The 10,946-nt window shown below is 36.8% G+C and overlaps 2 protein-coding genes across 4 annotated transcripts; both read left to right on the top strand.

Moving 5' to 3' along the window:
- The first annotated feature begins 865 nt into the window (after positions 1-865).
- Positions 866-6,700, top strand: LOC132164582 (TMV resistance protein N-like). Its single transcript, XM_059575114.2, has 6 exons — positions 866-1,045; positions 1,164-1,710; positions 3,111-4,209; positions 4,322-4,597; positions 4,692-5,594; positions 5,823-6,700. The coding sequence occupies exons 2-6, from the start codon at positions 1,214-1,216 to the stop codon at positions 6,351-6,353; spliced, it is 3,306 nt and encodes a 1,101-aa protein (XP_059431097.2). The 5' UTR covers positions 866-1,045; positions 1,164-1,213; the 3' UTR covers positions 6,354-6,700.
- Positions 6,701-7,521: 821 nt separating this feature from the next.
- On the top strand, positions 7,522-10,664 carry LOC132163979 (RNA recognition motif (RRM)-containing protein). Of its 3 annotated transcripts, none has more exons than XR_009438345.2 (5): positions 7,522-7,755; positions 7,855-7,964; positions 8,051-8,238; positions 9,368-10,420; positions 10,512-10,664. XR_009438345.2 is itself a non-coding variant. In XM_059574372.2 (4 exons), the coding sequence occupies exons 1-4, from the start codon at positions 7,583-7,585 to the stop codon at positions 10,208-10,210; spliced, it is 1,314 nt and encodes a 437-aa protein (XP_059430355.1). In that variant the 5' UTR covers positions 7,522-7,582; the 3' UTR covers positions 10,211-10,510. The 3 variants fall into 3 exon arrangements, 1 of the variants encoding a protein (XP_059430355.1); XR_009438344.2 differs by having other exon boundaries at positions 9,368-10,434; XM_059574372.2 differs by lacking the exon at positions 10,512-10,664 and having other exon boundaries at positions 9,368-10,510.
- The last annotated feature ends 282 nt before the right edge of the window (positions 10,665-10,946 follow it).

Raw genomic sequence — 10,946 nt, 5'->3', positions numbered from 1 at the left:
AGCTAGAAGTTCATGACAACCACCGCAGTTCTTGGTTGCCACTATGGAACCTTTGAAAGTTCATGGCGCAAGCCGTCAAAACTTCCTTGGAACCATTGTTGGCCTCCAAAAGTTTATAGTAACCATATTTGGACATCATTCTAACATAAAAGCCTTAATAGATTTGGATTCACTTAAATATATTAAATGTAAAGTCTATTTAACCATTTCAAAATATCACCTTAATGACAATCTACCTCTCAAATTATCAATTGCGATAATTTACTCTTAAAACTATCAAAACAATGACAATGTATCCTAATTTTTAACAAAATGACAAAATTACCCTTACTAAAATAAAAACAAAAATACTAAAATTTATTTATTTTTTCAAAATTTTAAAGGCATTTTTGTCTTATTAAAAATTATATAGGGGTAATTTCGTCACTTTGCTAATATTGGAGGATACATTGTCATTGTTTTTGTAGTTTGAAGGGTAAATTGTCACAATTAATGATAGTTTGGGAATAGATTGTTATTTGAATGATAATTTAAGGGAGATAAGTGAATTTTAGCCATATACTAATTACTTTTTTTTTTATACTTTCTTAGCGCTTGCAAACTTTGAAACTATAAGATATTCTTAAAACATTAACCCTTAAAGTCAAGCTTCTCCTATGTAAATATAGATTAAGAAAATTTGATTGAATTAAGATACTTCTTTGATCAACACCACCGACCAACTGTTCACTAAAAACAGAAGAAGCTTCGTTAAAAAAAAAAAAAACGAAAAAAAGAAAAACGAAGCTCCCACGAAATTAGGCAGGAGCGCTAGTCAAAAGTCGAGACACCGGTCCTTTTCATCTAGCAGAGAGACCCATTAGAGTCTCGGCATCCTAATCCAAGTCTGAGCCAATGGCCATCAAAGCCAGAAACTGAGCGTTAAACCCATTTTCATAAACGTCTCCACTGCTTTCTGCCACTGAGCACCGACAGCGAGGCCGACGAGAAGCCGCAGGCGGTGGCGCAGGCTCATGAAAGGCCTCGACACGAAGCTCTGATTTTGGTAAATCCGACCAGATCTGTTGTGTTTTGGTGTGAAGTTTTTCAATTTACTTTAATTTTTGTTTGGCTGTACGGCTGTATCTCTCACGTTAACTCTCTGGATTTGTCTTCTTTTTCAGCCCAGTCAAACTCAACCAAAACACAAGCACATAAGCGCTTCCTTTTTTTCATGGCCGCTCAAACCCATTCTTCACCTTCCAAATCTCGTTGGAACTACGATGTCTTTCTCAGTTTCAGAGGTGCAGACACCCGCAAGAACTTCACCGATCACCTCTACTCTGCTCTGGTTCGAGCCGGGATTCGGACCTTCCGAGATGACGAGGAGCTTCGAAGTGGGAACAACATCTCTACTGAACTACTCAACGCGATTCATGGATCGAGGATTTTTATTGTGGTTTTCTCCAAAGACTATGCTTCTTCTAGGTGGTGCCTTGATGAACTTGCAGAGATTGTGCAATGTAAGAATAACATAGGCCACACTCTCATTCCCATATTTTATCATGTGGACCCCTCGCACGTTAGAAGACAGACCGAAACGTTTGCCAAAGCATTTGCCAAACATGAAGGACGGTTTCAAGCAGATATGGAGCGGGTACAAAGGTGGAGAGAAGCTCTTACTGAAGCTGCAAACTGTTCCGGTTGGGATCTCGGGAGTGTTGCAAACGGGTATTATGCTTCAGTCTCTTGTGTATTTTTCAATCCTTTTGTTTTTTTAAAAAAACAAATTTCTTTTTGTTTTTAAAATTTAGACAAAAGTTGAACAAATAATGGATTTACAAAAATTAATTTTTGGTTGAATCTCTTGATGGTTTTATGTTCCATGGCCACTCTACGTCTCTACCGCTATATAAAGATCATGCCCCTTGGAGATTTTGGTCCTAAAATTATTAAGTCTAGATGGCCTTTTAGATAAAATGTCATAAACTTTGAGCTGATGGTAAACATACTTAGAGCCTGGTTGGGATTGCGTATGAGAAATAAAGTTTTGAAGTCTTGCAAAAGCCTAATTTTTAAGCTTTTGTATGTTTTAGCCATTTTTAGAGTAAAAAAAGTAGTTTTGAAATTTTTTACTAAACATACTAGTTTTTGTTTGGCATGGCTTTTAAGGTACTAAAAGTAATTTTTAAGTTCTCTAACGCATTTCCAAACCAGCCCTTACCCTAGGATTTTCAAAAGTATGTTTTTAAACAAAATTACGAAAAATATCTCATATGAGAATGTTTGCTTTTAAAAAAATGACCGTTTGAAATCACGGGTAACGAGTTCGTTTTCAAATGCGCGAGATTTTAAAAGTCAAATTGCGATTTTATCGAACTCATTTTGTATTTTTAAAAATCGCATTTTCTAATCGCATATTTTGTAATCACTATTTTGAAATTGCATGTTTTGAAATTGCAAAATCAAATGGACCATTACAACTTTAATAGTTAAACGACTTTGTAACCAAAAAAAAAATCTTTGGGAAAATAAATTTAGCCCTCAAAACGTACACATATTTGGCACTTAAACCATTATTTAAAAAAAAAAAACAAAAAAGAAAAAAACCATTTTACCCCCTTAACTATAATCCCAATATAATAGCAATCAACGCTAAAATGGACCATTAATATTTTTGATTTCAATTTCTCCCAAAATGATTTCTATGACATGTCATTAGGGTAAGACAAGAACTCATATATCACACTGAGCCATAGTTTGACTCAGTCTCGCGGAATTCATATATCTCACTGAGCCATAGTCTGACCCAGTCTCGCCAGGGCATCAATAAGAACCAATATGATTTACACTAATTAGGCATAGAATTCTTATTGCGGGATTCGAACTCATGCCCTAGTGTGTACCCAACCACTTTAGAAAATTTATTGGGCCATAGAACCATCACCCTAAATGGTGACAAGAATTCATATATAAATATATCTAAATGATGTTCTTAATAAATTTTATATGACTTAATTGCTTGCCATGATATATCAGTTTCAAATAATTGTGATGATAACACATCTTTTGGTAGTTATGACTTGTGCTTATTTTATTATTACATTTTCTTTTTGAATTATGATAATTAGGTATGAATCGAGGTTTATCGACAAGATTATTGAAGAAGTTTTAGGTAAAGTGAAGCCAACTCACTTAAAGGTTGCCATACACCCAACAGGAATGAATTCTCGTATTGAGGAGATAAAAGTTTTATTAAATCTTGGAACAAAGGATATTGTTCGCATTGTGGGCATATATGGGATGGGGGGAATTGGTAAAACCACCATAGTAAAAGCTGTCTACAACCAAATATGTGATGGATTTGAAGGAGGCAGTTGTCTTTTGAACATCAAAGAACATTCAGAACAGTTCAATGGTTTAGTTCATTTACAAGAAAAACTTCTTTATGATATCGTGAAAAAGAATTTGAAGATTGACAATGTTGATGAAGGAATCGAATTGATTGAGGAAAGAATTCAAGGCAAAAGAGTTCTTGTTGTTCTTGATGACGTAGATGACTTGAAACAAATACACACTTTAGTTGGAAACTTCAAAAAGTTTGGTCTAGGAAGTAGACTCTTGGTAACAACTAGAGATGAACATTTACTAACTCAATTACAAGTAAATGGAAAGTATGAGGTTAAAAAATTAGATCAGTTGGAGTCTCTTCAACTTTTCAGTTGGCATGCTTTTGGGATGGCCGAACCAATAGAAGATTACTTGGACCTTTCAATTAGCGTAGTGAAATATGCTGGAGGACTTCCATTAGCTCTTGAAGTTTTGGGTTCATATCTCTTAAGAAGAAGCATTATTGAATGGAAAAGTGCATTGGAACAATTGCATACAAATCCTCACCGCCAAATTCAGAGAATACTTCAAATAAGCTTTGATTCATTGGATGATAAAACAATGGAAATATTCCTTGATATTGCATGTTTCTTTATTGGCATGGACAAAGAATATGTCAACAAGATTCTCCATGGATGTGGTTTCTTTCCAGATATTGGCATCAATATTCTCATTCAAAGGTCCCTTGTGACAATTGATTACTATAATAGGTTGAGGATGCATGATCTAATTCGAGATATGGGAAGAGAAATTGTTTGCAAAAGGTCATCCAATGATCTAGGAAAACGTAGTAGGTTGTGGTTTCACGAGGAGGCCTTCAATGTATTAGGCAAGCATATGGTAAGAGACATATACATTTATATATGTAAACATGTGTACATACACAACCGCGTAAGCTAATGCCTGAGTGTTAAATTTTGCGAGTTGCTAATTAAATTGTTTATTTTGCTAGGGATCGGAACTAGTGGAGGGTATCATCCTAAATCAGCCTGTACTTGAAGATGTATATTTACAAACTGAAACGTTTGCAATGATGAAGAATTTGAGATTGCTCCAAATCAATGCTGTATATCTCACTGGATCCTATGAACATATTTCCAAAGAGCTAAGATGGCTTTGTTGGCATAAATGCCCTCTGAAATCTCTGCCACTAAGTTTTTCTCTAGAGAATCTTGCTGTTCTTGACATACAACATAGTCAAATCAAACAAGTCTGGAAGGAGAACAAAGTAAAACAAATTTTACATGGCCTTTTATTTATCTATTAATGTTAAATGTAATACTCACAAGAACTTTTCTTTTCTTCCTTTTATTTATTTGCAGATATTCAACAAGTTGAAAGTCCTTAATCTCAGCGATTCCAAAGATCTCACTAAATCACCAAACTTCTTACAAGTCCCACATCTAGAAATTCTGATACTTGAAGGTTGCACAAACCTAATTGAGGTTCATGAATCTATTGGACATTTGGAAGGACTTGTTTTGCTAAATCTAGAAGGATGCAAGAAACTAAGGGATCTGCCAAGAAGCATTTGTAATTTAATCTCTCTTGAAATTCTTAACTTGTCTGGCTGCTTAAAACTTGACAAGTTACCGGAGCAATTGGGGAATATGATGGCTCTAAAAGAGTTGCTTGCAGACAGAACTGCTATCAAGCAACTACCATCCTCCGTTGGTCTTTTGAAGAATCTCAAAACTGTATCATTATTCGGATACGAAGGAGAATCCTCAAACTCTTGGTTGTCATGTTTCTCATCGTGGATTTCACCCAAAAGCTCGGTCTGCAAAAGTTTGTTGCCAGCTTCTGTTTCTAGATTATGTCTTTTGAGTAGACTATGTCTCAGGCAGTGCAATTTGTCTGAAGATGGATTCCCCATTGATCTTGGCAGTTTATCTTCACTTCGAGATTTGACTTTATCCGGAAACGATTTTCGCAACCTGCCAAATTGCATCAGTCAGCTTCCTAAATTAACTTATTTGTATTTGAATGATTGCACGACTCTTCAATCAATTTCAGGACTCCCTGCAAGTTTAAGGATCGTATATGCAGAAGACTGCACATCACTGGAAAGACTATCAGTTTTGCCACACGTGAAAAATAGACAATTTTTTTTCCTTCGTAACTGCCATAAACTGGTTGAGATTCAAGGCTTGAAACCTTCATCAATCATTCACATGGAAGGATGCAACAATTTGGCCTATGATTTTACTGAGAGTCTCCTCCAGGTTCGTTCTCTCTCTCCTTGTTTCTCTGTTGTTTTGTTTTGTTTTATTTTTGTTATGTGAACTTCGTCAAATCACCACCACTAATATTTCGACATACGTAAAATATTTAACTGAAATGATAACATGTTAAGTTGCATGATTTGAAATATTTATTTCAAAAGCTTAAGTTGAGAATTGATGAATTTAATCATTTGATTTATATTCTAACAAGCTTTTCTTTTGAAACAGTGTCCGTCGACCAAGAGTGCTAATCAGTATAGTGCTATTTTCCTCCCTGGTAGTGAGGTTCCAAATTGGTTCAGCCATCAGAGCATTGGATCTTCAATATCCTTTCACGTACCTGCAATTTCAGAGGGTGAAATCCGGGGCTTGCTTGTTTGTGCTGTTTATGCAGCCAAGGAAGAACCCGATGAGATTGGTGGTGCTACTGGTTGTCGCATGAAAATCAATAATAAAACCAGAGGCTACCGATACACTAACTGGAAAACATTCAGTGTTCTTCCTATAACCTGTGAAGATCATTTCTTTGTCTACCACACGCCACTGATAAAAAATCAATTGGAGATGGAAACTGGAGACAAAATGGAGGTGTCCATCGAACCATGGAGGGCGATTGAAGTGAAGAAGTGTGGAATTCATCTACTAGTTCAAGACTCTAATGTAGTAGATGAATTTGGAAGTGTGGTCCAACATGTGGATTCTGATACTGCTACTGATGGTTCTGCGAATGAAGGGAAGGTTTCTGATGGTGAGGACTGAGGACTGACTATTACAGTGTTTATCAGCAAACCAAGGGCATGATTCACTCAAACATTGGGTTGGTGGTGGCAACGATGGTCAGAAATTCTTTTGCATCCAAGAAAGGAGTTGGTGGGTCACCCACTGATCATGCCACGCCACCAACTGGCATGGGTGGGGTTGGGTGGCCCCTTGTTGGTGAGAGGGAGGTGGTTGACTTTTTTCTTTTTTGGCACTTTGGTACACATGGAAATATTTTATTGGGTCTCGTACGGTCTTATACATCCATGTCACAAATTTCATTGAAAACTTTAGCAACTAGTGCATGGAGGGAGCGATTTGATAAAAGAGTATACCATTTGAAGTGATTTGTTATTTTGTTATTTAACTATTACTTAAAGCCACAAACAACTTACTTAAGGACTTGATAATATAATCCTGTATAGCCTTCATTGTTATTTATCTCTTTTTGTCAAGCTTAAATAAAATATAGTTGAAACTAAATACAAAAAAAAAAAAAAAAAAATTCATTTCTGTTATGATGGGTTGTATAACAAGAGTTTACATCCTCCATTAATATCTTGACAAGTAAGCTAAAAACACCAAACACAATACATATGAAAACATGGATCAACCTGCCAAAATCCCTATTAGACAATAAAAAAAAAAAAAACCCTTCTAAGTTATCCCCATTCATCTATGCCTAAACCACAAACACCCGAAGCCACCGGAATCCGCCAAGGCCACTGGATTTTGGGCTGCAATTCTTTGTGGTTTGGTTTGTTTCTTCAAGCAAGGTGACATTGCTTGTAGTTGCGTGTTTTTTTTTTTTTTTTCTTCAGTGGTTGGTTTTGTTAGGCAAATGAGGAAGAAATTTAGAGGGTGTTATTTGATTTTTGACCGAATGAAGGACAAATTTATGTTTTTATCTTATGTGTCAAAGTTTTATTGGAAGCTGTAAAACCCTTGTTTTGCAACCCATCCTGATTGCAGGTAAACTTAAATAATAATAATAATAATAATAATAATAATAATGTAAAGAAGATAGAGAAAGAGGAAGGAGTTGAAAAAGATTAATGAAAAGAAGGTAGAATATGGGCCGTGGGCTTCTATCCTCTTGGGCGTTGATAGAGGCCAGCAAGACCCAAGACTCCAGAGTTTCATTTTGAAGACACTAAAAAAGCAGAAACAATTCGAACAATTTGGGAAATTTTTAGAGACGACGACGACGAACTCAGAAGCGAGGGATAATGAACCCGTTAACCCTAGTAAAACGCATTCAGCAAATCAACACGAAAGAAGCGGCACTAGGGATCTCCGAACAAGCTTCATGGCACGCCAAGTACAAGGACTCCGCCTACGTCTACGCCGGCGGCATTCCCTTCGACCTCACCGAAGGCGATCTCCTCGCCGTTTTCGCCCAGTAAGTCCAACACTCCGGTGAATACTAATCAAATTCGGAGAAATTCTCACACTAATAAACGATTTTATTTATATATTTATTTATTTATTTATTTTTTAGATATGGAGAGATCGTCGATGTTAACCTTGTTAGAGACAAAGGCACTGGTAAATCCAAAGGCTTTGCGTTTGTTGCGTATGAGGACCAGAGAAGTACGAATCTTGCTGTAGGTTGATTTCGCTCTCTATCTCTCTCTTTCACTTGATTAATTAGCTTTGTTAGTCCCTAATATTGTTGTGCTTTTCGTTTTGTTTAGATAACTTGAACGGAGCTCAGATTTTAGGTAGGATTATTAGGGTTGATCATGTTAGTAACTATAAGAAGAAACAGGAAGAAGACGAAGAGGAGGAGCGGAAGAAGAGAGAGGAACGCGGCGTGTGCCGCGCTTTCCAAAGAGGCGATTGCACTCGTGGCGCCGGTTGCAAATTTTCGCACGACGAACAAGTAAGTTCAACATTGTTTACTTGATTATTGTCTTACTATTGCTCGATTTTTGCCTTTGAAATCTAGATATCGTTTTGAAAGTTTATTATGAAGTAGTTTTGGCATTTTGTTCTGTTTTGATATTATTAGCTTTCATGATTTTCTTGATTTCTTTTTTTTGTTTTTGTTATTTTTTTGTTATTAGGTGTTTCTCTTCTATACTTCCTGTGTGCTGGGAAATTTTTTTTTTGTATTATTGATGCAAATTGCTTGGGATATTACTATTTGAATTGTTCTGTTAAGCTATAGGATTGTCATGTACAAATATGGTTGTTGATGATATTTATTGTTGATGATCAGGTTATATCGTCTGGAAGTTGGCTAATTTGCGCTTTCTAATTTCTGTTATGTGTTGGAAAATACTCTCTTAGCTTTTAGTTCTAAAAGGTTGTGCCAGAATCGAGCAAGTTTTCAATGCATGAGTTATAGCATATTAGGATCAATGCTCATGTAATTGCTAAATGAGCTGTTGACCTCTGTGGATGATAGAATGGGGGGGACATGATCTGTTCCCTTCACTGTGCTTGCTTTCCTAGTTTTGTACGACAGCTCCAAAATCATATTGATGTAGAACAGCATGTCTTAGATCCAAAAAGCGAAGCAAGGCCTTTAATTTCAGCACTGAAAGACGAGGAAAATAAGATCTATGGCTGGTTTGGGGAGTGAAGTTTGCATGCTTTATTGTGTGATTAGAGGTTAGACTTGGCTTGAGACTAGGGGTCAGAAGAATAGTGGAAGGAGGCTAGAGAAGAATGGGACAGAAAAATATGTATGCCTAGCCCTGGGATCTTAGGCATCATATCTTAAAGATGAAGTGTCACACATTTACTTGAATTTTTAACTGGTCCAAGTCTCAGTTTGCTTGGCAAGTTGTTGAGCCTCAAATTCCTTGTTTTCCATGCAGAGGTAGTCTAGATATTCTGATGTATCAGCATGTTTTGGGGAAGGGGGTTGATTTTCTATTTCTCGTCATTTTCTGCTTTCTATTTATTGTATGCTTTACAAGCTTTTGCATTTTAATAAACTTTGGATTGAGGATTCTGTGCGGAATGTTAGGTGCTTATCACTGCTTTGTTATTTTTATTTCCAGAGAGCTGCGAATACAGGTTGGGGTCCTCAAAATGAAGGTCCAAAATGGGGACATGACAAGTTTGAAGGTCCAAAATGGGGTGAGAAACAATCTGACAGGAACCCATCAAAACCTGTTCGGCCACCTATGATTCCAGGTGGTTTTAGACGGGATGATAAAGATATGCCCTCCAGATCAAAGGGCAGTGAAAGGGCCTTAGAGAGCAACCCTAGGGTAAGTGATAGGAGGGAGGAAAAGAGTTCAGGAAGGCATGATGATGATGAGTTCGAGCCAAAGTCAAGGGAAGATCATGACAGGAGGCAAGATAAGAGATTGGGAAGGCATAATGATAATGAATTTCAGTCTAAGTCAAGAGATCATAATAGGGAAGAAAGAAGATCAAGAACACTTGATGGTGATGAATTTCAGCCAAAAGCGAGAGAAGTTAATGATTGGAGAGCAGAAAAGAGATCAAGAAGAGACAATGGTGTTGAATTTGAGTCAAAGTCAAGAGATGTGAGGGAGGAAAAGAGATTGAGAAGGCACGGTGATGATCATCTTGAACCAAAGTCCAGAGAAGATGGAAAGGAAGAAAAGAGGTCAAGAAGGCATGATGATGAATTTGATGGAAAGGAAGAAAAGAGATCAAGAAGGCAGGATGATGATGATGAATTTGAGCCAAGATCAAGAGAAGATGGAAGGGAAGAAAAGAAATCGAGAAGGCATGACTCAGATTACCATATGGTAGAAAAGGGAGACAAGGGAGGAGACATTTGGCCAAATCATCGTAGGGATTCCACATCTCGTTCTAACAGAGGGGGAGACGGAGATCGCCGGCATAGATCAGATAAGGATCTTCATTAAATGTTTACAGGGGTAAGCTCTTATCTTTGGGAGACGTGTAACAGGATCATTTCCGTATGCTACCTGAAGAATGTTTGGCTGAGGTCTATTCTGTATTTTGCTTGGATTTGTCCTCCCTTCTCCCCACACGGACCATGGAACGCTGGTGTAGCTTGACAGATAGTGTGCCTGGTTCTGAGCATCTTTTGATCCCTCCAGACAACTTGGAATGTATGATTAAATGTGTAAGCTATTGCAATCCTATAACTATAAGAATTTTGTTGTCATTTTTAATGATGATTTGAGTCCTTATTTATTTCAGCGGATAAATTTTTCACCAAGGTGGCGCCGTTTTACACCCTAATCTATGCCTCAGCAGACTCTACATGAATGCAAATGCTCCCCAAAGATGTGAAACCTTAGGCAGTTGTTTGGTTTGTCTTTTGACCGTTAAATTTCATCTCAAAATTCAAAGCCCAAGAGCACTTTTAACTCCTTCGTTTGTTTAGGCGTAAAAGCTTTTTATGATATATATTTTTCATATTTTTGAAAGATTGGTCTGGATGAAAAATTTAGTAAAAAATTTATTTTAACGGAAAATAGGCATTTATGACATAAAATGAATTTCCACCTTTTTTTATTATTATTATTTTTTTTATCTTTTTCTTTTTCATAAAGGCAGGTGGGGAAGACCAACTTGCTTATTTTAGTTGGATGTGATGATAGTACCACTTACTGGCTGGGAGCCGGGTATAAG

Source organism: Corylus avellana, chromosome 8 (assembly GCF_965113065.1).
Source record: "Corylus avellana chromosome 8, dhCorAvel1.hap1.2, whole genome shotgun sequence".
Classification (NCBI taxonomy): Eukaryota; Viridiplantae; Streptophyta; class Magnoliopsida; order Fagales; family Betulaceae; genus Corylus; species Corylus avellana.
This window is presented reverse-complemented; position numbering and strand designations above follow the sequence as displayed.

Bases quoted from the DNA above. Each gene is read 5' to 3' on its own strand.
- LOC132164582 (XM_059575114.2), top strand. From the start codon at position 1,214: ATGGCCGCTCAAACCCATTCTTCACCTTCCAAATCTCGTTGGAACTAC. The intron at 1,711-3,110 runs GTATTATGCTTC...TATGATAATTAG, and splicing joins CTCGGGAGTGTTGCAAACGG to GTATGAATCGAGGTTTATCG. The intron at 4,210-4,321 runs GTAAGAGACATA...TTATTTTGCTAG, and splicing joins ATGTATTAGGCAAGCATATG to GGATCGGAACTAGTGGAGGG.
- LOC132163979 (XM_059574372.2), top strand. From the start codon at position 7,583: ATGAACCCGTTAACCCTAGTAAAACGCATTCAGCAAATCAACACGAAA. The intron at 7,756-7,854 runs GTAAGTCCAACA...TTTATTTTTTAG, and splicing joins CTCCTCGCCGTTTTCGCCCA to ATATGGAGAGATCGTCGATG. The intron at 7,965-8,050 runs GTTGATTTCGCT...CGTTTTGTTTAG, and splicing joins AAGTACGAATCTTGCTGTAG to ATAACTTGAACGGAGCTCAG.